Below are 27,834 nucleotides of genomic sequence, written 5' to 3'. Positions count from 1 at the left end.
GGCCCTTCCAGCCTGCTCTGCCATTCAACAAGATCATGGCTGATCTTCTACCTCAACATCATTTTCCTGCACTATCCCCATATCCCTTAATGCCTTTAATATCTAGAAATCTAAAAATCTCTGTTTTGAATGTACTCAATGACTGAGCTTCCACAGCCCTCTGGGGCAGAGAATTCCAAAGATTCACCACCCTCTGAATGAAGAAATTTCTCCTCATCTCAGTCCTAAATGGCCTACCCCTTATTCTGAGACTGTAACCACTGGTTCCAGACTCCCCAGCCAGGGGAAACATCCTGCATCTACCCTGACGAGCCCTGTAAGAATTTTGTATGTTTCAATGAGATCACCTCTCATTCTTCTAAACTCTAGGGAATATAGGCCTAGTCTACTCATTTTCTCCTCATACGACAATCCCGCCATCCCAGGAATCAGTCTGGTGAACTTTCGTTGCACTCCCTCTATGGCAAGTATATCTTTTCTTAGGTAAGGAGACCAAAATTTTACACAATACTCCAGGTGCGGTCTCACCAAGGCCCTATATAATTGCAGTAAGACATCTTTACTCCTGTACTCAAATCCACATAGGCCAACATACCATTTGCCTTCCTAATTGCTTGCTGCACCTGCATGTTAGCTTTCAGTGACTCATGTACAAGGACACCCAGGTCCCTTTTGAACATCAACATTTCCCAATCTCTCACCATTTAAAAAATACTCTGCATTTCTGTTTTTCCTACCAAAATGGGTAACTTCACATTTTTCCACATTATATTCCATCTGCTATGTTCTTACCCACTCACTTAGCCTGTCCACATCCCCTTGAAGCCTCTTTGCATTCTCTTCGCTACTCACATTCCCACCTAGTTTTGTGTCATCAGCAAACTTGGAAATATTACATTTGGTCCCCTCATCCAAATCATTGATATGTATTGTGAATAACTGGGGCCCAAACACCGATCCCTGCGGTACCCCACTAGTCACAGTCTGCCAACCTGAAAAAGACCCGTTTGTTCCTACTCTCTGTTTTCTGTCTGTTAACCAATTGTCAATCCATGCTAGTATATTACCCCTAATACCATGTGCTCTAACTTTGTTTACCAATCTCCTGTGTGGGACTTTATCAGAAGCCTTCTGAAAATCCAAATACACTACATCCACTGGTCCCCCCTTATCTACTTATCTGAGATTTGCCTGTGTCAGGTAACAGAACTGAATACAATGGGTGGAGGTGTAAGGGGTTGGACTTTGTTTTCATTTGCTGGCCTGAATTTTTTGTATAATAGATATTCATTGAAATGTGTTAATAGTTTAGTCCAATCATGTGCTGGGCACAGAAGTACTGTGTAGTCTTAAAACATTTCTGCGTGGGGAACAGCCTGTAAGTATTGACACACACCCAGGAACCCCTTGTTGTAAGACAGTATCAGCCTTCCAAATGAAGAGTATTATTGCAGACTATGTTCTTAGTATACTGCAATAGAAATAAAGTGCCATTAGGGTAACCAGCACAGAAAACTGTAGAGGCCTGGTGGCAGATTGACAGAATTGTCCCTTGTGATCCACTAGATTTTTTTGGGGGGGTGGTTGGAGACCCATTCTTTAAAGGGGGAATAGCCATTGTTTAGGAGAAGGGAAAGTCCTGGATGAACTCCATTATGTTATTTCAGATTTCCGTTTTATCATATTGCTGCACAATACGTGCCGCAAATCGTGTTATGTGGCTTTTAAATGGAAGGGGGAACTGGCTTTTCAGCATTATTTTCAGGGTGATTACAGGTGCCCCTTTAACAGACCTGCCCAGACATTACATCTTTCCACTACACTGACATTTAGTGCAACTGTCGGGTTCAACTGTACTTGTAGCTCTCATTCATAATCAGCACAGGTAAAACGATTGTAGTCACAAAGCCTCAGCATTCAGATCCCAGCCGTTGAACCGCGTTAGCACCCGGGGCAGTCTCCTGTCAATCAGGCAGTGAGGAAGAACTGCCCTCCCCTTGGCGTATGTCTAGAATCCGTGGGGAGACCACCGTCAGCAGCACTGGATTTTGCATTTTTAAAAATGTTTTTGAAAGGGGGGTTATTTACACATAATGTGTTCAAAATTAATAACTGGGTGCTAGGGACCCCAAGGAAAGGAGCGGCCTCGTGTAATCTTGGAGTATTTAAAATATTATGAATGTGACTCTAGTGACCCTAAACTCATTTTAATATAAAAAAATGATTTATTCAGATCGGAAATACACTGGTTTGAATTGGCTGTGCTAGGCTGGGGCCAGTTCGCTCAGTTGGTTAGGAGCGTGATGCTAATAACGCGGTGCGGGGCCAATAACTTATTTAAAATAGGCAAATAGGGGAGGTCTGACAGTTCTACGAAACATTTCTGAAAACACCATGGAGCCTGTTTTCTGAAGGTCATGTGATGGTAAAGATGACCTACTCTGTTGTGCACAGTGTAACGGGGCTGGATGGGTTAATGCACATTTGAATCGTTGCACATACTTGAACAAAAGATACCAATAAAATAGAACATTTTGTTCTCATTGGTTAGGAGGTATGCAAGAAGCTACTGATTCGATGTGCTCTGTGAATGACTTGTTTTGTTCGATCTGGCGCGGCTTCAGACGTGATTTGAATTGGCCGATTTTTATATGTGCATGTAACTCTGGAGGATATTAATGATCGCGTCCAAGGGCAGGGCTGTGTGTTTACGAAACTATAAAGAGCAGATCGAGGAATCAGGAACTTTCAGGAGCCGCTTTTATTTAACCTTACCGGTGCAATGTTGCTACTGCAGCAGCCCTGATTCTGAGCAATACTCCAGGGGACTGAGCGGAATTTGGACTGTTGATCTGCTACAGAGTGGACTCTGGTTGATCAGCGTTGGCTGATAAAATATAAAAATGTGGGTATCATAGTCAATCATACAAGAATGTAATTATGCATGAAAGATTGTAAAATGCATTATAATTCCAAGTATAAAGGAAGCAACGTAAAACTCTTACAATAGCAAAAATGCAGGAAAAAACGTAAAACACGTGCAAATTTACAGGAAGGAATAGGTAAAATACTATTATTCCAAATGTGTAAAAAGGGTTGTTGTAAAACTATTATAATTCCAAACAAAACAGGAAAGGATGTAAAATACTGTTGTAATTACCAATATACAAACAGGAATGTTGAGACAATATTATTCCAAATAGACAGGAAGAGATGTAAAACTAATTACAAATCCAAGTATACAGGAAGGAATGTATAACTATTATAATTACAGTTATGTAGAAGTCAAATGACCCAAGTATTTGGTTTTAATGGGATTGGAATAGTAGGTGGTTGGAAAGTTCGATGGGAGTGGAATGGTATCGGTGACGGTAGCTGGTAGTACAGGGGCAGAATGGTATTTATTGGTTGCTTTGGTTTTATTAGAGTGTTACGGTATTGGTGCAGATATTTATTTTATGATTTGTTTACTTTTTTTCCTTCTTGCATTTAAATTACGTGAAACAGTTGTGTGTGAGGGGGGGAGGGTGTTGCGACTGTCCTGGTGGGCTTGTCATTTGAATTGAAATACGAGTGAGCAGTTTGCTGCGCAAGTTGTCCCTTTAAATGTACTGCGTGTCAGTCAATCAACCTTGTGGAAAAAAGGCAGAGGGGGTTGATTACGGGCAGAGTGCATGTGTCCACAGGCTGATATTGACGGGAGCGTAGATAAGGACCGGTGATTGCGTGTACTCATTTTTACATTTCAATGTTGTAACCTCAGTGTGTATTCCAATACAAATTAGGCAAGAACAAAAAAGAGGCATCGGTTACAGATCCTTCCAACAAAACTTTCATGGCCTTTATTTTTGTTGGCGGGTGAGTGGGGAGGTTGAACTTTCTGGGAGTGAGTGCTTAAAACTTAATGTCAGCACGTGGGCTGGGATCTTGAGCCTCCAGTTTGATAATATGCAAGTTAGTTGGCTGCCTGCACTGTTCACATTATTTGCTGCTTATCATTCTATATTCCAGGAATATCTGGTAAATTGCCTGAGGATGTTTGCTTAAACTGTGATTTTAAGGATTATGGTATTCCTTTATTGAAATTACAGCAGGAGGGGAAAAAACCACATCAAGGGAGCAGTATGCAAATTTCAGCTGTTATTGGCTATATTTTGGCTGCCTGGAACCAAGCTCAACTTTTTTGGGGGGGGTGGGGGGGCGGTGCGGGGGAGGAATCAAAAGTCTGTGTTACGCCTCGGGCCGTGATCAACAGGTACAGCAGCTGCCCGCCACTGACAATTTCCTTGTTTTGCCCTTCCTTCCATCCAGCAGCCAGTCTTAAAGGACGATCTCGAAAGAAGAAGAAACCGAGAGGCACAAAGGGCGACGAGAGCTCATCGCGGGAGAACCGGCGGCCCAGCCAGTCGGATGCCAAGGAAGAAAAGGTTTGTACTGTAATGTGTGGTCATTTGCAGTGGGGAGGGGAGGCCCCACTTTGGAGGACTCTTTTCCACCCCCTCCTCCCCCCCCCCGGGCTTGATCGGTGATATTTTGTCTCGTTTGCTAGATAAAATCATGACCCACAAGCTGGCAGCCTCAGGTAATAAAAGCTCCATTATTTGTTTGTGTTGAAACTGTTACCACTGGAATTACGACCTGGAACATCCACAGATACTCTGTAGAATTCTGCATATTAGTTTCATGGAGGTTTAGTTGAACACTTTTTAGCGTAAGTAAGTGTTTAATTTGCTATTTTGGTGTTGTCTGATTTCATGTCCGTTATTTTTGACGTTGGATCTGCCATATTTAAAATGACCAACTAATGATACGCTGACCGATAGCTGGATGTCTTGATGGGATAGAAACCAGCCACATAAAGAAAGAAATACTTGCATTTATTTAGCACCTTTCACGACCTCAGAACATCCCAAAGTGCTTTACAGCCAATGAAGTACTTTTTTGAAGTGTAGTCACTTGCAATGTAGGAAACCCGGCAGTCAATTTGCACACAGCAAGGACCCACAAACAGCAACGTGATAATGACAAGATAATCCGTTTATGGTGATGTTGGCTGAAGGATAAATGTTGGCCAGGTCACCGGGGAGAACATAAGAACATAAGAAATTGGAGCAGGAGTAGGCCAATCGGCCCCTCGAGCCTGCTCCGCCATTCAATAAGATCATGGCTGATCTGATCCCAACCACAAATCTAAAGAACACAAGAAGTAGGAGCAGGACCCGGCCACACAGCCCCTGGGCCCTCTGCGCCACCCACAGGGCATTGACCGATCCGAACTCAGCTTCATGTCCAATTTCCTGCCCGCTCCCCATAACCCCTAATTCCCTTTACTTCTAGAAAACTGTCTATTTCTGTTTTAAATTTATCTAATGATGTAGCTTCCACAGCTTCCTCGGGCAGCAAATTCCACAGACCTACCACCCTCTGAGTGAAGAAGTTTCTCTTCATCTCAGTTTTGAAAGAGCAGCCCCTTATTCTAAGATTATGCCCCCTAGTTCTAGTTTCACCCATCTTTGGGAACATCCTTACTGCATCCACCCGATCAAGCCCCTTCACAATCTTATATGTTTCAATAAGATCGCCTCTCATTCTTCTGAACTCCAATGAGTAGAGTCCCAATCTACTCAACCTCTCCTCATATGTCCGCCCCCTCATCCCCGGGATTAACCGAGTGAATCTTCTTTGTACTGCCTCGAGAGCAAGTATGTCTTTTCTTAAGTATGGAGACCAAAACAGTATGCAGTATTCCAGGTGCGGTCTCACCAATACCTTATATAACTGCAGCAATACCTCCCTGTTTTTATATTCTATCCCCCTAGCAATAAAAGCCAACATTCCGTTGGCTTTCTTGATCACCTGCTGCACCTGCATACCAACTTTTTGATTTTCTTGCACTAGGACCCCCAGATCCCTTTGTACTGCAGTACTTTCCAGTCTCTCGCCATTAAGAAAATAACTTGCTCTCTGATTTTTCCTGCCAAAGTGCATAACCTCACATTTTCCAATATTGTATTGCATCTGCCAAATCTCCGCCCACTCACGCAGCCTGTCTATATCCCCTTGCAGGTTTTTTATGTCCTCCTCACTCTCTACTTTCCCTCCCATCTTTGTATCATCTGCAAATTTTGATATGTTGCACTCGGTCCCCTCCTCCAAATCGTTAATATAGATTGTAAAGAGTTGGGGACCCAGCACCGACCCCTGTGGAACACCACTGGTTACTGGTTGCCAGTCCGAAAATGAACCATTTATCCCAACTCTCTGCTTCCTGTTCGATAACCAATCCTCCACCCATGCCAGAATATTACCCCCAATCCCGTGATTTTTTATCTTAAGTAATAATCTTTTATGTGGCACCTTGTCGAATGCCTTCTGGAAGTCTAAATACACTATGTCCACTGGTTCCCCTTTATCCACCCTGTACGTTATATCCTCAAAGAACTCAAGCAAATTTGTCAGACATGACTTCCCCTTCATAAAGCCATGCTGACTTTGTCCTATTAAATTATGCTTATCTAAATGTTCCGTTACTGTCTCCTTAATAATAGACTCCAAAATTTTACCCACCACAGATGTTAAGCTAACTGGCCTATAATTTCCAGCCTTCTGCCTACGACCCTTTTTAAATAACGGTGTTACATTAGCAGTTTTCCAATCTGCCGGGACCTCTCCTGAGTCCAGGGAATTTTGGAAAACTATCACCAAAGCATTCACAATCCCTACTGCCACTTCCCTCAAGACCCTAGGATGGAAGCCATCAGGTCAGAAACAGTGCCATGGGATCTTTTATGTCCACTTGAGAGGCAGACTGGGCCTCCGTTTAACGTTTCATCCGAAAGACGGCACCTCCAACAGTGCAGCATTCCCTCAGTACTGCACTGGAGTGTCAGCCTACATTTTGCACTCAAGTCTCTGTTGTGGGACTTAAATCTTATGACTGAGAGATGAGAGTGCTACCACTGAGCCACGGCTGACATGTTTAAGTCTCCTTACCAAGCTACAGCGAAATTTACATCAGTAGAATTTCTATTTGCCAATATGGAGTCCATTCTCGTCCCTCGTAGGGATACACCTCACCGAGAAATGTATCAAGAGAATACTGTGAATAGGTGGGCTATATTGACTGAAGGTCTTCTCCTGCCTGAAACTTTTGGTATGTTACTTAAGTTCATCAAGATGCCAGATTGGCAAGAGCTAAAGTTTAGGGAGCCTCCAGCATGCATAGTGGTGCTGGCAGAGTTTAACTGCCAAAAACCAAGACGCCTACCAGCACTGGCATGTTTCCAGCTGCTTGCCCAGCCAGGACTACCCCAACCATTAGGGCTGTGTCTTACAAGGTTGTCTGGAGCCAAGCGGGAAGAATCCCAGTTCCTGGTAACTGGCCTACCTCTCTTGGTCCTATTACTGAGCCAGGCTACATTTGTTCAATTATCAACAGTACCCTGTATTACTGTAAGCCTGGCTGGCTTGAGTTATTGGATTATCAAGTCTAATACAGAGGGTTAGCTTGGTTCTGATCCTCTTTTGGCAGATGTGTCATCTTGGAGCCACCTTGACCCTAAGAGACCTAGCTTTTACTCTTTCTCCCCTCTCCCACAGGCCCAAGGAGGGTAGTTGTTAGTTGGTCATTTACTGTAGTGCCAAGTCATTCTTACACCTGCTAAAATAGTAATTTCGTATTACTGTAGGGAATGAAAAGGCTGGCTGTGTTACAGTGATCAGTCTGTGACCAATGAACATTGGCACATTCTGGAGCTGTGTAATAAAAGTGTGGTTTTATGGTCTCCATTTGCTGTACTGAATGAATGAATGCCTGTGTGCTTCAGGAAGTTAAGTGTTTGTTTCAGTGCTTACGTGGACCAGATTTGTCGTGGACCAGATTTTGTGCATGAATTTCATGGGTGAGAGATCCATCTTAAGAGTATGAGAAATTGGTTTGTCGATCTTGACTGTGGTAGCGCTCTCGTGTCTGAAGATTATGGGTAAAGCCCACTCCAGGGTTTAAGCACATAATGTAGGATTATACTCCAGTGCAGTATTGTGGGAGTATTGCATTGTCAGAGGTGCCATCTTTCAGATGAAACATTAATCAGAGGCCCTGTCTGCCTGCTCAAGTGGATTTAAAAGATTTCATGGCACTATTTGAAGGGCAGGGAATTTCTCCCAGTATGCTGACCTAGATTTATCCCTCAATCAACACAACGTTTCCCTACAAAACAACAGGGACTTCACTTAAAAAGGAAACTTACCAGCACTGCAAAGCTCTTGAGACGTTCTAAGAATGTTAAAGGCGCCATACAGACGCAAGTTCATTCTTTCTTGCTTCAAAATTCTTTGCATGTTTCAACTTGCATCTATATAACGCCTTTAACGTAACAAAGCATCTTAAGGGGCTTCACAGTTGGGAGTTAGACGTGAGTAGGAATAGGAGGGAACTAGGGGAGGTGGCTAAAGATGCGGTCAAAGAGGTAGGTTTGATGGGGAGAAAGGAAATCAAATTTTTAGAGAGAGAATTCTAGAGTTTAGGAGCAAGATGACTGAAGGCTCTATGATTGATGATTTGGGGGGCGGGTGGAGGGGAGCTATCTAGTAGACCAGTTTTGGAAGAGCAGAGAATGGAGAGCCAGTGGAGGTCAAGTGATAGGATAGGATATGGATGGTGGAGCTTTGGATGAGTTGAGTTTATGAAGGGTGGAGTTTGGAAAGCCATCAAGATGTATTGGCAAAATTGAATTTGGAAGTGACATAGGTGTGAATGAGAGCTTCAGCAGCAGTGGGATGGGGTAGAGGCAGAGATGGATGATACTTCAGAGGTGGAAGCAGGTAGTCTTGGCAGAGATGTTGTGGGGTTTGAAGTTCTTGGCTCAGGGCTGAACAGGACACCAAGGTTGCGCACAGTCAGGTTGACCTTAGATAAGCATCTAGGTAGGGGGATGGGTTCAAGGTATAGTGCAAAGAGTTTCTGGCAGGGGCCAAACTGGAAAATTTCTGTCTTGCTGATGTGGAACTGTAAAAAAAAAAATCCAACCTTGATGATTATGGTTCAGAACTGGTATTGCTATAGTGCAGGGATTGGTTACCAGGATTACACATTTTGAAGGGGGAGCTTCATTACTGTCTGAGTTGTATCTGCATGTTACCAGTTTTTGCTTTTGGCAATGAATGGTGTACGTTTTGTCACTAAACTTTAAGGCATAACAGTGAGTGTATGACACTATTATGTCTCACCTAAGGAGGATGGGTAAATTCCTCCTCCATTGGATCAATCTCGCTCTTGTTTACCTAGGAGAAGGGAGTGGCCATAAGCGTGTTGGAGGGAGTAAATCAGGTCTGAGAAAAGGAGTGAGTTAGAGCTGTGCAGTGACCATCAGAAGTGCTTCTGGGTTAGTGAAGGGAGAAATCATCCAGGGTTTCCACTCCTGCAATGCCTGTAGTAAACGTGGATGATGGGGCAGGATTATGACGCCTCCTGCAGTCAAATGGTCTTGTAATTACTGTAGCTATCCCCCAAATATTAAATGTATGATGCAAGCAGGTAAATGACAATATTGAGCCTTGAGGGATAATGGGAGGTATTTGAATTATACAGTTTACATTTCCTGTTGCTCCTCATTGCTTATGACTGGTAAATGATCATTATTAGGCCTTGTAAGACATTATTAGTGTCTGTGGGACAGGCCAATCTTTGTTCCAAGACTTTTGCTGGGCAGGCTTAATTACCAGCTGCTTGTAAGTGCATAAATCTGATTTGGTCCGACTTGCCCTCCATTTCTTTCCCTCTTGTGCTGTGGAGAATCTCAGCACCTCCCCAACCTTACCAGCTAAGATCAGGACATTACTGAGTGGTCTTTTGTGGGCATGAGAATATATCCTCCCACTCCACTGTTGGTGTATCTTGTATTGCCTATCATGCTACTTTCTGTAGTTGTGCATTTGCATGCTGCGTCAGTGATTTTTTTTTTCTTTTATTCAGTTTGAGTGATGAAGATTTTAGTTGGGAAGGAAAAGATTAACAACAATCATTAAACCTGTTACATGTACCTCCATGTGCCCATTTAGTCAAAGTTGAGATCTGTAGGGAGAACATCATGTAGATTTCCGTGTAGAACTGAACTGCGGAAAATAATTCTGAGCCATCCCAATTATTGGCTCCTAAAGCTCTAGTTCCATGTAATTAAATGGCTGTGCAGTGACTCTAGGAGCAGTTAAGATCTTGTTTTGTACATTCCTTCAGATCCTGCATGTTGATTGATTTGTATAAATATTGCGGTCTGTTCCAGTTACACCACGAGTGTTTTTGCTTTTGCTTCCTGCTAGGTTATTTCCATGGAACTATTCCATATAATTTGTCATAATTATTCAAACCTTGTCTGAACCTGTACAGAATTTGTATCCCTTCTTCATTCTCCTCTTAACAGGAAGCCAGCTGGATTGACTATATAGACTCAACAGATGCAAGTAGTAAGACCACTGAGGTTTACATGGCTCTCTTCCCTGGCCAGAATGTAGATTATCAACTCCTTCCACACCATAATGCCCCTTTTCCTAAGTGAGTTCCCCAGTGGTTAGGTATGTCCTTCTGTGAGGTATTCCACTTCTGACTGGCATATTCTGGCAACGTCCTTTCTGTTACCGTGGCATTCTTGTCACAGGATGGTTTTGTCTTTTATTCTTGAATTTTAATTAAACTTTTTTTTTTCCCTTCCAGGACAAAGTTGAATCAGAAAGTATGGCAGCTGGAAATGCACAAGTGAAGCAACCAGCCAATCCAAGCGAACTTCTTTCTGAAGAGCAGCACTTCCTGAAGGCTTTGCATAACTTCATGCGTGACCGCAACACTCCCATCGCCAGAATACCTCATCTGGGCTTCAAGAAAAGTAAGGAGGAGGCTGTAAATTCAAGCTTGTGTAGTTTGACATAAGTATCAAGAAATTAGTTGGCTGGGATCCAACTTCATTAATGGCAGATTTGTTTTGTGTGTCAGGGTAGCACTTCACCATTCTGATTTTCTCTCCTACTTCCCCATCTTGCTCTTACAGTGCTATACACCACCCTTGATCCGAGAGGCGACCAGCTGTTCTGGTCCATAGCACGTGATTGTGCTGATTTGGTCACTATGTGTGGCTTGGGACTAATTCTGCCATTGAATTTTATTGCCTTCTGCCTGGGGAAATGCCTGGCCTCTTATGAATAAGGCAGTTGCAGGACAAATGGCTAAAATTTTGGACAGTTGCAGGAGATGCATTTTTTTTGGCAGCACCAGTTAGTTTTTCCCCTCACCAGCACTTTAAAGTATGCAGCAAATTAAAATTTTAAGTGTGGGTATTCTGCTTCTCTCAGCGCACCTAAGAGTAGAGGAATTTTCCAGCTGATTACTGCAGCAATTAACTTGGCAGTCGTTCAACTCTACTCAGTGGTAATGTTTAAAATTAAGAATCTGAGTGAATGCCAATACTCAGAGCAAAGCTCAGCATATATTGAGTCTGTAAGCCCAACTGGTTGCTATAATAGTTGCTTCGTTCAATGACACTTCACTGATTCTAAACAGTGCTGGTGAATGAAGTAGTTCAGTGTGTTACAGTAACCACGTAGAAACATCCTTCACTCTTGGGTAGGCTGAGCGAAGCAGACACGGGCACTTTAAAACATACTACTGATCAAAATTAAAGTGCAGGTGACTGATGTGCAACATTAAAAGGTACAGGCATCAGCTACATAGCCAAAAGTAGCTGAAAATATAATTCTGTGGGGGGAAAAAAACTACTTGGGATTGATTCTTCTTTTCATGGAACGAGTACATTTGCTATTATATACAGGAACTGGATACCATGGGGCTTTCTCCAAACTGTGTCGCCAGAAAGCTACATTACTTTCCCCAACTTGAGTGGGATATTCTTTTGAGAGACTGGCCACTTCTACCCTATTTGGGTCTTCAGTGATCTTTTACGTATGAGTCTAAAGGATGTGGCAACCATCCCTCTCCCCAAATCCTTTATTCAGAGAAGACAGTCTAACATGAAGCATCGCCTGATCACAATCGAGACCTGACCAAACCACAGATACGAGGCACTGGAAAGCAATGGGGTTAAATAATACAAGAGGGAAGCACACCAGTGCTACAAAAAAAACTAAGGAAATGTCAGATGCCCTGCCTGTTATAATGAGTTTTTTGTAATTAGATTTTATTGTATGAGAGCAGCACCTACAGGATCTGCATGTTATAGGGTCGCCATGACACATCAGCTTCCTCCCCCTTCCAACTTTGATTTAGACTTTGGCTGCAGTAGCTCCCTACACGTTTTAGAAGAGGTAATGAGCATTCTTATGTACTACAGGAATGCCTAATGGTGAATTTTATATCATGGTACAAATCTTGGGTCTGCTCCAGATATTTTCTTGGGTTCAGCATATAGTTATTCCATGGTATGACCTGGGGGTATAACACTGGAATCATCTTGTTATGTGATCTACTAAGCTTAAATTTGTTCTCCAATCTTCCAAGGACTGGATTAACTAACACTTTAGTGAGACATGGCCAGATACAAATAATTTTAGGCTGCTTTATTTTACAGTTATAGGTAAACATACCGCAAATCAGTTACAACAAAATCTCATCTTAATTTAACGTAATTTCAGTCTGTTCTCGTAATAAAGAAGAAAATAAACCACACTGTTCCTGTTAACTGGCTAAGTAACACTATCTTAAGGTCAGCCCTATCACTTAATTGGACCAAGGTTTGCTCTGTCCCTGGCTCGCTCTTTTCTTAAGACAGACTGGCCTAGACTTTACCCTAAGCAGAACTCACCAACTGATACAGAACATGTGTTCCCTAGTTCTCTTCCTTCTACGGACAGGAAGCTGATCGGTCCAGGAGTTGACCAGTTGAGCTGCCAATTAAACTGGCCACTGCTCCCTGGACAGAGACCCCTGGCAACTAACTACTGCTGTTTCCAAAATGATTGGGGGTAATATTCTGGCATGGGTGGAGGATTGGTTATCAAACAGGAAGCAGAGAGTTGGGATAAATGGTTCATTTTCGGACTGGCAACCAGTAACCAGTGGTGTTCCACAGGGGTCGGTGCTGGGTCCCCAACTCTTTACAATCTATATTAACGATTTGGAGGAGGGGACCGAGTGCAACATATCAAAATTTGCAGATGATACAAAGATGGGAGGGAAAGTAGAGAGTGAGGAGGACATAAAAAACCTGCAAGGGGATATAGACAGGCTGGGTGAGTGGGCGGAGATTTGGCAGATGCAATATAATATTGGAAAATGTGAGGTTATGCACTTTGGCAGGAAAAATCAGAGAGCAAGTTATTTTCTTAATGGCGAGAGACTGGAAAGTACTGCAGTACAAAGGGATCTGGGGGTCCTAGTGCAAGAAAATCAAAAAGTTGGTATGCAGGTGCAGCAGGTGATCAAGAAAGCCAACGGAATGTTGGCTTTTATTGCTAGGGGGATAGAATATAAAAACAAGGAGGTATTGCTGCAGTTATATAAGGTATTGGTGAGACCGCACCTGGAATACTGCATACAGTTTTGGTCTCCATACTTAAGAAAAGACATACTTGCTCTCGAGGCAGTACAAAGAAGGTTCACTCGGTTAATCCCGGGGATGAGGGGGCGGACATATGAGGAGAGGTTGAGTAGATTGGGACTCTACTCATTGGAGTTCAGAAGAATGAGAGGCGATCTTATTGAAACATATAAGATTGTGAAGGGTCTTGATCGGGTGGATGCAGTAAGGATGTTCCCAAAGATGGGTGAAACTAGAACTAGGGGGCATAATCTTAGAATAAGGGGCTGCTCTTTCAAAACTGAGATGAGGAGAAACTTCTTCACTCAGAGGGTGGTAGGTCTGTGGAATTTGCTGCCCCAGGAAGCTGTGGAAGCTACATCATTAGATAAATTTAAAACAGAAATAGACAGTTTCCTAGAAGTAAAGGGAATTAGGGGTTATGGGGAGCGGGCAGGAAATTGGACATGAAGCTGAGTTCGGATCGGTCAATGCCCTGTGGGTGGCGGAGAGGGCCCAGGGGCTATGTGGCCGGGTCCTGCTCCGACTTCTTGTGTTCTTTAGATTTGTGGTTGGGATCGGATCAGCCATGATCTTATTGAATGGCGGAGCAGGCTCGAGGGGCCGATTGGCCTACTCCTGCTCCAATTTCTTATGTTCTTATGTTCTTATGTAATAAGGCTACCCCAACACAACGAGCCTAAATGATTCACAAGAAGAGCTTAAAGACTCTCATTGTTTGATCAGAAGACAGATATCATTATACATCTCTCGTGCTTCATGATGCAGAGGGAGTTTTTAAACTCTTCCAAATGGATGGTGATTAGATGTTGGAAGCCTAGCTGATTTTGCTCTCCCTTGCCAATGGGCACTGAGACGACAAGTGTAATTTTCACTTTGGACACTAACAGAAAACTGGTGGTAGCGGATTGACTGCCTACTGAGTTGAGTGGAAGGGAAAATCAGGTGGGATGTACAATGGGAGGCCGATTTGCTAACACAAGTTTTCCGCCCGCGCCCAAAGTGAAAATTACACCAAAATGTAACTCCCCTACTACCTCCATGGCTGAGATCACCAAGCCGGGGATAGAACATCGGATCAGCCTTATCTGTATGGATAATACACAGATTTAAGTATTAAAATCTTTAAGTGTAACTGCAGGTATTGCAAAGTGGAGAATGAACATACTATAGGAGCCTGCAAGACCACAAAGATTGCACCTGCTTCCTGGAGACGGGCACAAAATTTGTTTGTTTCCCATGCCTTGGATACTTCATGTTTCATCAGCCTATTACCAAGCGCCTAACCTTTGACCTAATGCATGTTTGTTTAGATTAATAGTTAAACCTTGTTGTAACCTTTGGAACACTGAATGTAATTGGTCCTAGTGTGCTTTTCAAAAAGCACTGTAGATAGCGATATCGTCTAAAAAGGGCTAACAAATCCCAGTGATCTGGTTCATCAGTAACAAACTGCTGCAGCATAATTTTTAAAGACTTATTAAACAGCTTCACTAATCCAAGCTCGTGGATATCACCTTGGACTCTCAGTAAAACTGTATTGAGCAGTTCCTTCAACAGTTGGGAAATAAAAAGTTTTGTAATCTCCTTAGTATCTGGTTCATTAGCCTCTGAAATGTGGCTGAGACCCATGGAAAACAAAGGATATCACTGTAAAGTTATAAAGGCCGACTAGTGTAGGAAAGAATCTCTGCTGTCAGTAACCCTTACGCAAAACCAAGGTATTAATATAGTGTGCTGTACCAAGTGATCTGCAGTACTCAGAAGCATAATTTCATCCTTAACTGACTAAATTCATAAGCACCCCCTGAAAGGTGCGTCGGTAAGTCCATTGGAATGAGGGAAGCCTTATTTGTGGCTGAGCACTGACACTCTTGAGAGTGGTTTACAAAATTCACCATTTCCTCATGAATGTAAGGGGACCTGAATCCTTGTGGAATTCTTTTCAATGGTCTTTTGTCTCTGAAGGTAGCCTGATAATGGGATGCCATGAGCCAATGTCATTGTTGAGCATCTCAGAATTTCTGCCATTGTCCAACTTGGATTCCGGATAAATTCATAAGCGATACACGATTGCTAATCTCAAAACTTTTTACTCTTAACATTCCCAATTCTGTGGTAGCACTAGTAATACATAAAACTTGGAGTAATGTGGGATTAAGTTATTGTTATTGGCCTGGATTGGCACAATGTGAGAAGATACCCATGGCATGCTGTTACCTTCATCTATCTATTCAGTGGTACCTTTTAATGTATTGTTCTTTCCTGGATTTAAGCTATGGGGTGACCAAACTAGTGTCCAGTGGAAATATTTCTCCTGGTTCAAGTTCGTTTTCACTATTTGCCTTGGCTCAGATAGTAACCAAACTGACTTGAATTCTCTGGGGTAACATCTTTTAACGTGTAGAGGTCAAATCCCAGGACTACCTCTCTGAGCAAGCTGGCCACTACTTCAACAATATGTAAATACGCCTGACCCTCTACTAATCCAAACATAAATAGAGGAAGGTTTAACATCTCCATGTACACAAAGTATTTGGACTTCTTGATCATAGTCAGTGTACTTGGTTAATAAATGTTGGGTCTGCATCAGTTTTGAGAGCTCACCAAACAAATAAATACTTGTATTTCTTTTTCTACCCTCCCAAACTCACTGCAGTAGTCAGCAACTCAGCAATCCTAGGTAAATTGTTGTTGTGGGCAGTGGTTAAGAGTAGATCGTTTTAACTTCCAGTAGTTTTTGGCTTGTTCAGTATCCACCATTGTAAATAATATCTTAGTTCAGCCAGTCCACAGTGGGTACCAGTCAGGTTGCGCAATTCCACAGTTGCTATCAGGTGCTATAGAAGCACATCAGATCCCGTTTCTGATACCAGGATGTGACTACCTCACCTGGAGCATACTTGGGTACAAACTGACACCATTGCAAAGTTAAAAGTGGGTGGAAATTGTCTTTATTAAAAGGTGTTTCTTTCATCTTTCACTTTAAGATGCTGGGCAAGATGATTAAAAACATAACAGGAAACCCATTTGATTGTAATGTGATTTAAACACAGGAAGAAAGCATAGCAGTACTGCATTGATTGCTTTAATTTATTCCTCACCATATTAGCTCATGGTTATAATGTTGTTCACTATAGCCTGGTCCTGTCTATCCATTTAGGAATGGAGTGAACAGAAGGTGGGCCACTTGGTTCATCATTTTTGTTAGCTATGGCAGCTCTTTTTAATCCCGATTGCTTGTCTTTCCTCCATATCTCTCATTACCCTTTCTTCAATTGACTTTGCGTCTATGGGGTAGTGTGTTCAGTTTTTATTTTTATTTACTTATGAAGCTTTAGCTCAAATTTGTATCCTCTTCACTGTAGAGGATACAAATAACATGCCAGAAATAATTGTGAATCAAGAGGTGAAAGGGAGGGAGGAACTTAAAACATTTACAATCACCAGGGAAAGGGTTTTGAAAAAATTATTAGGACTAAAAGCTGACAAGTCCCCAGGTCCTGATGGACTTCATCCGAGGGTCTTAAAAGAAATGGCTGCTGACATAGTAGATGCATTGGTATTAATTTTCCAAAATTCCCCGGATTCTGGAAGGGTCTCATCAGTTTGGAAAATAGCAAAAGTAACTCCTCTATTCAAGAAAGGAGGGAGACAGAAAGCAGGAAATTACAGGGCTCATGGTGTAGGGGGTAACATGTTAGCATGGATAAAGGATTGGTTAGCTAACAGGAAACAGAGAGTAGGCATAAATGGGTCATTTTCAGGTTGGCAAGATGTAACGAGTGGAGTGCCACAGGGATCAGTGCTTGGGCCTCAACTATTTACAATCTATATCAATGACTTGGATGAAGGGACCAAATGTATGGTTGCTAAATTTGCTGATGACACAAAGGTAGGTAGGAAAGTAAGTTGTGAAGAAGACATAAGGAGCCTGCAAAGGGATATAGATAGGTTAAGTGAGTGAGCAAAATTTGGTAGATGGAGTATAATGTGGGAAAATGTGAACTTGTCCACTTTGGCAGGAGGAATAGAGAAGTAGTATATTTAAATGGAGAGAGATTGCAGAACTCTGAGGTACAAAGGGATCTGGGTGTCCTAGTACATGAATCACAAAAAGTTAGTATGCAGGTACAGCGAGTGATTAGGAAGGCAAATGGAATGTTATCATTTATGCAAGGGGAATGGAATATAAAAGTAGAGATGTTTTGCTACAGTTGTACAGGGCATTGGTGAGACCACATCTAGAATACTGTGTGCAGTTTTGGTCTCCTTATTTAAGAAAGGACGTAACTGCTTTGGAGGCGGTTCAGAGAAGGTTCACGCGACTGGGATGAGGGGGTTATCTTATGAGGAAAGGTTGGACAAGTTGGGCCTGTATACACTGGAGTTTAGAAGAATGAAAGGTGATCTTATTGAAATATATACGATCCTGAGGGGACTAGAAGGGGTAGACGCTGAGGGGATGTTTCCCCTTGTGGGAGAGACTAGAACTGGGGGCCACAGTTTAAAAATAAGGGGTCTCCCATTTAAGATGGAGATGAGGAGAAATTTTTTCTCCGAGGGTCGTGAGTCTGTGGAACTCCCTTCCCCAGAGAGCGGTGGAGGCAGGCTCATTGAATATTTTTAAGGCTAAGTTAGATAGATTCCTGATTAACAAGGGAGTCAAAGGTTATAGTAGGTAGATGGAAAAGTAGGGTTGAGGTCACAATCAGATCAGCCATGTTCTTATCAAATGGCAGAGCAGGCTCGAGGGGCCGAATGGCCTACTCCTGCTCTTAATTTGTATGTATGTAAATTTTGAGATTATGTTCCTTTGTTCTTGGGATAATAGGCTTTTGTTGGAATGTGACAGTACCTTTAAGAGTCAAAAAGCCCCTGTTTCCAAGTGAAATGAATGTTTGCAAGTTTTAAGTCTTTTGCCAATAATTGGTATCTCGAATCATGGAGTAGTTGATTTGATTGGGGCAAAATTAGTCCTTATGGAAACTTGCCACAAAGCTGTGTTGAGATGCTTCCTTTACTGGGAGAATCCAGAACAAGAGGGCATAATCTTAAAATTAGAGCAAGGCCATTCAGGGGTGAAATCAGGAAGCACTTCTTCACACAAAGGGTAGTAGAAATCTGGAACTCTCTCCCTTAAAAGGCTCTGGATGCTGGCTTAATTGAAGCTTTCAAGACTGAGATCGATAGATTTTTGTTAGGTATGGGTATCGAGGGATATGGGTCAAAGGCGGGTAAGTGGGGTTGAGGTACAGATGGTCTGATTGAATGGCAGAACAGACTCGTGGGGCTGAATGGCTTACTCGTGTCCCCATGACTGTGTGGCGTTCTGCAGAAATGACCATATTAAATTTCTATAAGCTCTTTAATATTAAGTGATGTATATTTACAGCCTAGTGTTATTCAGAAGAGTAGACCAGTTTAAGCATCTCGTTCTGTAGATTAATGCCCAAATGTTGTTACTTTAGATTTTATACAGCGACCAATGCATAGTGCCATAGAGTGGTGAGGTACAAGTCCGTTCTCCTGCCATTGAATTCCTGATTTTGAATGTATTGCTGCAGGGAGGTATTCAGCGGAGCTTGCTGCCTCCCCTCAGAGAACAAAGGAACGAAAAAGTAGTTGGGAAATCTGCTATGGACTGAACTGTTTTCATGTGCCTCTTGGTGGCCAGCCTGCAGCAGCATTGGAGGTGGCCAGCCGGGAGCAGCATTGGAGGTGGCCAGCCGGGAGCAGCATTGGAGGTGGCCAGCCGGGAGCAGCATTGGAGGTGGCCAGCCGGGAGCAGCATTGGAGGTGGCCAGCCTGCAGCTGCATTGGAGGTGGCCAGCCGGGAGCTGCATTGGAGGTGGCCTGGGACCAGGCTACTAATAGCACCCTCTGTGGGATGAACCAGTGAGGCGACAAAATGTGGGGGGGGAGGGAAATGGCCACCTCTCTTCCTTCTGCATCTGTTGGCGTAACAGTAATTCTGTTGAGCGGGTCGTGTGACCTGTGAGGAGGAGGAAGAGAATGTTCCCGAATGGGATACTCCGGGTATTATTGTACTCGTGCCTAACTGGCTTACAAGGTAGTTTTACCACAGTGGGAGCAGTTTAGTTTCAGTCAGAGCAGTTGGACCAACCAAACTTTTTTTTTATTCATTCACGGGATGTGGGCGTCGCTGGCGAGGCCAGCATTTATTGCCCATCCCTAATTGCCCTCGAGAAGGTGGTGGTGAGCCGCCTTCTTGAACCGCTGCAGTCTGTGTGGTGACGGTTCTCCCACAGTGCTATTAGGAAGGGAGTTCCAGGATTTTGACCCAGCGACAATGAAGGAACGGCGATATATTTCCAAGTCGGGATGGTGTGTGACTTGGAGGAGAACGTGCAGGTGGTGTAGTTCCCATGTGCCTGCTGCCCTTGTCCTTCTAGGTGATAGAGGTCGTGGGTTTGGGAGGTGCTGTCGAAGAAACCTTGGCGAGTTGCTGCAGTGCATCCTGTGGATGGTACACACTGCAGCCACAGTGCACCTGTCCACAGCTGTATTGGCAGGTGAACTGCTGATCAAATGCTGTCTGGCAACTATTGGAGTTAATACCAATACCCATAATGCAGCATCATACTACTCTTCAAAAAAAAATTGGGGAGAGGGAGAGAAATGCTATGTTGTTTCTCTGCTGGTACCATCCAGTGCAACATGGACTTTACTCTTCTCCAGACAAACTTAAAAATAAATCTAATTGTGAAAGTGTTTTTTTTTGTTCTCCTCTGCTTCATTGCTAGCGAAGAGGTTGGACAGGTAGTTGACTCTCAGGCCTCTGGTGTTCAAGAGCAGCCTGAGCCAACAGTCCCTGCAGCGTTCAAGCCTTCATCGTGGAAGAACTCCATGCAACACCTCCCTCACAGTGGGTATGCCTAAGATTGGGAACTCACAAGTGCAGGGGAGCTTCATGTGTGACCCCACGTCCCACTTCTTTACATTTATTTGATTGGCATATTGTATTTTTATACCTGCAACAGGGGGAGGATCCAAACTATTGCAGGTATAAAAATACAATATGCCAATCAAATAAATGTACAGTAAAAACCTGCAATCAGACCAGATCCACACCATCATTATGTGCTGCTGCTGTGTCTAACAACATGATATTGCATTGTCCGTCACGTCTTAACACTACAAAATTTTTCACATACTTTCAATTGAACCCAGATCAAAGTTGGAAAATGGTGGCACATAAGTCCATACCAGAGCAAACAGTTTGCTGCACACACACTTCTGGTACCCAACACGACACTGTGTCCTTTCCAGAATGAGCTGTTTCTAGAAACATGGCTGGCCCCAGATTTCTCCATCACAGTGTTGCTTTCTCTTTACCTGAGTAACTCAGCAGATCAGAAATAAACCTAAACTTGGATATCAGTATTCACAAAAATTACAGAATTGTACTGGTGAAATGAATTGCATAAGCACTTGGCAAGTATTCGCTGGAGTTTAGAAGGTTGAGGAACGACCTAATTGAGGCATATAAAATCACAAAGGGATTCGATAGGGTAGATACAGAGAAACTGTTTCCTCTGGTGGGGGAATGCAGAACATGGGTGCACAATCTTAAAATTAGAGCTAGGACATTAAGGAGTGAAATTAGGAAGCACATTTTCACACAAAGGGTAATGGCAATCTGGAGCTCTCTTCCCCCAAAAGGCAGATGCTAGGTCAGTTGAAATTTTCAAGACTGAGATCGATAGATTTTTGTGAGGTAAACGTATCAAGGAATACAGATCAAAGTTGAGGAGCAGATCAGCCATTATCTGATTGAATGGTGGAACAGGCTCGAGAGGCTGAATGGCCTACTCCTGTTCCTATGTTCCCAACATGGAGGGCAAAGCACAGGCATATAAAGCTCACTTGATATGTGCTGGAACGAATGCGTAAAGATATCTCTGTACTCTAAATTTGCACGTTTTCAGGCTTCTTCAGATAGAGCAACAATGAGACTGATTGAGAGAACAGGATTCCCTGAGGCACAGAGAGTGATGGAAAATGTAATAAAGACTGGCTAATCCTATTGTATGAAAATATAATAGCTTAGTCATCAACTAATGGAGCAGGACATAGTGCCTTTAGAGGTGGATGAGTAACAGGTATTTGATTTTGAATCATTTCCAGTGCAGACAACAACACTTTAGAGTTGCTTCAAAAACACAGTCACAGCTTCAGTGCATGGTCACAATATGTCCACGTGTGACTTTAAATAAAAAAGTCAGTGGTGCACTGTCATTTCTTATCCATCAAATCAAAGTCTGCTCTTGAACAAATGTACCATAGTCTAGGTCAAGGCAACTTGTCCTTTTTATTTTTGGTCAAAGATTTCCGTTTTTTTATAAACAAAATTTGATTCCATTATCTGAGTTATGTAACTTCTGTGTACTTGTTACACACACTCTTCTAGCACTGTTAGTGGGTTTTCCTGGTGTTTTGAGCATATAATGTAGCTAATATCACTGGATCCCATCATTAACCCAGACCATTTCAGCTTTGCCATTTTCAAAGCGAACTCAAATTCTTTTCAGCTGATTTGATTATTAAAAGGAACTCTGCTGGTGGGATTCCCACTCTAGCCTTTAAAAAGTAAATCTGAACGGTTCTATTTCAGTATTAACTTTAGTTTGAAGGTGTTAAAATTCTAATATCGACACTCATTTTGAGGGCGTCTAGAGGTGACCTTGAGTGTGTGGAAATTTCCAAAAGTGAAATAATTTACTACTGCAGTCCACAAGGATTGCCAACATTTGCATAGTTTTATATTCCTTTAGTTCTTTAAAATGATAATTTATGTTGATGATTATTGGGATATTTTTCCACTTGACTGTTGAGTCCTTTCGAGTCAGGTATAATTAATGTAGAGCTGGGTCACTTCTCCTCCCCTTCCCCCACCCCCCACCCCCCCCAAGCCAAGGTACCTAACTGATGTTCTTTTCCCCTAAACGCCCTCTGTTGTGGTTCTTTTGGAGTTATGTAGCCACATTAGTGCTAATTGTGTCAAATCTGGGTTGATTTTGTGCTATGATCTTTACAAATGTAGCTGTCCAATTGTTGGCAGTTCCAGAAAAAAAATATCCTTGGCATCTAAATATATTTTTCATGCCCGTGTTTGAATTCGAGGAGTGTATCCCGTAGGATATGCGTTCTAAGCGTCTGTCTATGAATAGATGGTATTGAATTTAAAGTAATTTTTAAAAATCCACTGCTCACCCACTCTGACATACTTTCTCTTTCTCCACCAGTTGATCTGTTCATAATGTTCACTGTTACACAACAGCTTGGAGGATACGAGGCAGTAAGTTTCCTTGCTCTTATTTCCTCAGAACTATTAAAACATGTCTTCGTAACTCGTTTTGAAATAAACAGTTCATGGAATTCACTGGCCTAGTAGTGTAATGAAGAAGCTGCTCAGTTCAGAACTCTGTGAATACTTTGGAGGGGCTGCCTGACACTCCTGTCCTCCGTCCTCACTTGAGATGAATTTTCCTCCCTGACACTTCAGTCCCCCAGCCATATTTTTAAGACATTTTTCTTTTAACAATTTTGTCCACATTGTCTGGTCGCCAAATATGAAATCACCCTGAATTCTGCTTCTCCATTCTCCTTCCCTCTCCCCTCCCACAACGTAATGGGCCATTCCAGAGTGACCTGTGCCGTGATTCTCACAGCCTCCCTCGAAGTTTAACGTACCATCCCATACTCCTACCTGCTTCGGTGCGGCTGTGGTATTTGGTGGAGGTAGCAAGGAACCATCACTCTGCTGAAGGAAGTGAGAATTCCCTTCCTTCACTGAGCAGCTAGTAACTGTGGGTACAGAGCAATCATCCATCCTGTTCAAAGGCCCTAAGGACTCTGCTTACATCCTAAAGGGAAGGCCCGTTCAGCTGATGACCTCCCAATAGTACATGTCAAGGTAGCACCGAGCCACAGTTTGTATCTAACTGCCCCATCAAACCTTTTGTCAGTGTTTTGAGTAGAATTGAGTTTAAATTTGAAAGTTAGCAATTATACAATTTATATTCGAGTTTTTAAGCTAGACGTGACCTTTATTAAAAGTTCCTGGCTTCTTGTTGCAGGTAACTGCCCGCAGGTTGTGGAAACACATCTATGATGAGCTGGGTGGTAATCCAGGGAGCACTAGTGCTGCCACTTGCACCAGGAGACACTACGAGAGGTAGAGTACATTGCACCTCACTGCCAGCCTGCATTCTTAAAACTCCAGCTAGCAGTGAAACCTTCAATTCTTCAGGCAGTGGACAGAATCTGATACCAGATCAGTGGCTGTTGCACCTGAGCGCAATGAGGTGGAGTGGGGTTGGTGAAAGGAGTCTTCAACCACTGTCTTTTACCCTGGAACCTAGTGGATGTATGGTGATGGTTTCCTGTCTTTTATAAGTGACTGGATGGTGTAATCTGTTAGATTGGTGTAAGGGTCCAATGTGGAATGAGCATCTACAGTGTGAATTCAGTTCCTGGCACAGTACATTAGAAAAGCTCTGGGTTCAGTCCAAGAGGAGGTGAAGGCATCTTGTCTCTCGGGATATAAGTGGTATAGTGTGCTAGAGTATGACCGCTCCTCTGTGGGTTTGAAACCAGTCCACAATATCAAGGGCCCTAAGTGAAGTGAACTGTGACAGTCTCAAGTTCCCAGTCAATAAAGATCCATGCTAAAATTTATTCAAATGTATGTAATTTAAAAAGGCATAATTTTGTATCGAAAAGTGTTCGGCAAAAAAAAGTGAAGCAAACACACAAGCAGTAGTTTGTATCTAAATGTGTCATTGCATCACTTGTGTGTGGCTTCATCATGATGATATGATGCTAAGCAGCTTAGTTGTTTTCCCTCACAATGCACAAAGACTAAACCTTGTTAGAAGTATCAGGGGTGAACCAAAATGTCAGCCTTGGCTCATTGGAAGCTCTCTCACCCCTGAGTCAGTAGGCCATGAGTTAAAGTTCCACTCTCGAGGCTTAATCACATATTCCAGGCTGAGACTCCCAGTGCAGTTCTGAGGGAGTGTTGCATCATCGGAGGTCCCGTCTTTCGAATGAGACGTTAAACCAAGGCCTTATCTGCCTTCTCAGATGGATGTAAAAGATCCTATTTGAAGAAGAGCAGGGGAGTTCTCCTGGTGTCCTGACCAACATTTATCCCTCAACCAACATCACTAAAACAGATTATTTGGTCAAATATTGCCACCTGACAGGGCAGATAGGACCTCGGTTTAATGACTCACCTGAAAGATGACACCTCCAACAATGCAGCACTCCCTCACTACTGCACTGAAGTGTCAGCCTAGATTATGCTCGTGTCTCTAGAGTGGGGCTTGAACCACGGCCTACTGACTCAGAGGCGTGAGAGCTACCACTGAGCCAAGATGACAACTGAAGGAATAAATTCTTCTAAGAGGCAATTAGATAGTTGCATGAAAAAGAGAGATATTGAAGGGTACGAGGAGCGAGCAGCAGAATAGGATCAGACTAGGTGGTTCATTTAGAAAAACAAGATTATAAATTTGGACTCAATGGCCAATCTCTGATTTGAATATTGAGATTCTATATTTAGAGACTTGAGCTGTTAATCAGTGTAATCCTTCAGGTATGTGGAAACACATCCTGAAGAACTGGTTTCTAAAGGTTTACTCAAAGTGAACTATTGTTCTTACCCCAGTAAGAATATTACAGTATCATGTAGGAATTTCATTGTGTTCAGATGAACAATCACACGGGGATATGAGGGGTGAGGTGGAGGGGGAGTGTACTGTGCATGGTCTGTGAGGGGTGAGGTGGAGGGAGGAGTGTACTGTGCATGGTCTGTGAGGGGTGAGGTGGAGGGAGGAGTGTACTGTGCATGGTCTGTGAGGGGTGAGGTGAGGTGGAGGGGGAGTGTACTGTGCATGGTCTGTGAGGGGTGAGGTGGAGAGGGGGAGTGTACTGTGCATGGTCTGTGAGGGGTGAGGTGGAGGGGGAGTGTACTGTGCATGGTCTGTGAGGGGTGAGGTGAGGTGGAGGGGGAGTGTACTGTGCATGGTCTGTGAGGGGTGAGGTGGAGGGGGGAGTGTACTGTGCATGGTCTGTGAGGGGTGAGGTGGAGGGAGGAGTGTACTGTGCATGGTCTGTGAGGTGGAGAGGGGGAGTGTACTGTGCATGGTCTGTGAGGGGTGAGGTGGAGGGGGGAGTGTACTGTGCATGGTCTGTGAGGAGTGAGGTGGAGGGAGGAGTGTACTGTGCATGGTCTGTGAGGGGTGAGGTGGAGGGGGAGTGTACTGTGCATGGTCTGTGAGGGGTGAGGTGGAGAGGGGGAGTGTACTGTGCATGGTCTGAGGAGTGAGGTGGAGGGGGGAGTGTACTGTGCATGGTCTGTGAGGGGTGAGGTGGAGGGGGAGTGTACTGTGCATGGTCTGTGAGGAGTGAGGTGGAGGGGGGAGTGTACTGTGCATGGTCTGTGAGGGGTGAGGTGGAGGGGGAGTGTACTGTGCATGGTCTGTGAGGAGTGAGGTGGAGGGAGGAGTGTACTGTGCATGGTCTGTGAGGGGTGAGGTGGAGGGGGAGTGTACTGTGCATGGTCTGTGAGGGGTGAGGTGGAGAGGGGGAGTGTACTGTGCATGGTCTGAGGAGTGAGATGGAGGGGGGAGTGTACTGTGCATGGTCTGTGAGGGGTGAGGTGGAGGGGGAGTGTACTGTGCATGGTCTGTGAGGGGTGAGGTGGAGGGGGAGTGTACTGTGCATGGTCTGTGAGGGGTGAGGTGGAGAGGGGGAGTGTACTGTGCATGGTCTGAGGAGTGAGATGGAGGGGGGAGTGTACTGTGCATGGTCTGAGGAGTGAGATGGAGGGGGGAGTGTACTGTGCATGGTCTGAGGGGTGAGGTGAGGTGGAGAGGGGGAGTGTACTGTGCATGGTCTGTGAGGGGTGAGGTGAGGTGGAGGGGGAGTGTACTGTGCATGGTCTGTGAGGGGTGAGGTGGAGGGGGGAGTGTACTGTGCATGGTCTGAGGAGTGAGATGGAGGGGGGAGTGTACTGTGCATGGTCTGTGAGGGGTGAGGTGAGGTGGAGGGGGAGTGTACTGTGCATGGTCTGTGAGGAGTGAGGTGGAGGGGGAGTGTACTGTGCATGGTCTGTGAGGGGTGAGGTGGAGGGGGAGTGTACTGTGCATGGTCTGTGAGGGGTGAGGTGGAGGGGGGAGTGTACTGTGCATGGTCTGTGAGGGGTGAGGTGGAGGGGGGAGTGTACTGTGCATGGTCTGTGAGGGGTGAGGTGAGGTGGAGGGGGGAGTGTACTGTGCATGGTCTGTGAGGGGTGAGGTGGAGGGGGGAGTGTACTGTGCATGGTCTGTGAGGGGTGAGGGGAGAGGGGGAGTGTACTGTGCATGGTCTGTGAGGGGTGAGGTGAGGTGGAGGGGGAGTGTACTGTGCATGGTCTGTGAGGGGTGAGGTGGAGAGGGGGAGTGTACTGTGCATGGTCTGTGAGGAGTGAGGTGGAGGGGGAGTGTACTGTGCATGGTCTGTGAGGGGTGAGGTGAGGTGGAGGGGGGAGTGTACTGTGCATGGTCTGTGAGGAGTGAGGTGGAGGGGGAGTGTACTGTGCATGGTCTGTGAGGGGTGAGGTGGAGAGGGGGAGTGTACTGTGCATGGTCTGTGAGGAGTGAGGTGGAGGGGGAGTGTACTGTGCATGGTCTGTGAGGGGTGAGGTGGAGAGGGGGAGTGTACTGTGCATGGTCTGTGAGGGGTGAGGTGAGGTGGAGAGGGGGAGTGTACTGTGCATGGTCTGTGAGGGGTGAGGTGGAGGGTGGAGTGTACTGTGCATGGTCTGTGAGGAGTGAGGTGGAGGGGGGAGTGTACTGTGCATGGTCTGTGAGGGGTGAGGTGGAGAGGGGAGTGTACTGTGCATGGTCTGTGAGGGGTGAGGTGAGGTGGAGGGGGGAGTGTACTGTGCATGGTCTGTGAGGGGTGAGGTGAGGTGGAGGGGGGAGTGTACTGTGCATGGTCTGTGAGGGGTGAGGTGGAGGGGGGAGTGTACTGTGCATGGTCTGTGAGGGGTGGGGTGAGGTGGAGGGAGGAGTGTACTGTGCATGGTCTGTGAGGGGTGAGGTGGAGGGGGGAGTGTACTGTGCATGGTCTGTGAGGGGTGAGGTGGAGGGGGGAGTGTACTGTGCATGGTCTGTGAGGGGTGAGGTGGAGGGGGAGTGTACTGTGCATGGTCTGTGAGGGGTGGGGTGAGGTGGAGGGAGGAGTGTACTGTGCATGGTCTGTGAGGGGTGAGGTGGAG

The 27,834-nt window shown here is 44.4% G+C and overlaps 1 protein-coding gene across 1 annotated transcript in view; it reads left to right on the top strand.

The window, feature by feature from the left end:
• The window catches only part of LOC137332553 (AT-rich interactive domain-containing protein 5B-like), a 105,884-nt gene that overhangs the window by 50,882 nt on the left and 27,168 nt on the right, over positions 1–27,834 (top strand). The window contains exons 6-9 of the mRNA XM_067996466.1: positions 4,312–4,427; positions 10,709–10,877; positions 22,811–22,863; positions 23,645–23,742. Coding sequence (XP_067852567.1) covers positions 4,312–4,427; positions 10,709–10,877; positions 22,811–22,863; positions 23,645–23,742 — 436 coding nt within the window. The remainder of the gene's footprint in view (positions 1–4,311; positions 4,428–10,708; positions 10,878–22,810; positions 22,864–23,644; positions 23,743–27,834) is intronic.

This window comes from Heptranchias perlo, chromosome 14 (assembly GCF_035084215.1).
Source record: "Heptranchias perlo isolate sHepPer1 chromosome 14, sHepPer1.hap1, whole genome shotgun sequence".
Taxonomy (NCBI): Eukaryota; Metazoa; Chordata; class Chondrichthyes; order Hexanchiformes; family Hexanchidae; genus Heptranchias; species Heptranchias perlo.
This window is presented reverse-complemented; position numbering and strand designations above follow the sequence as displayed.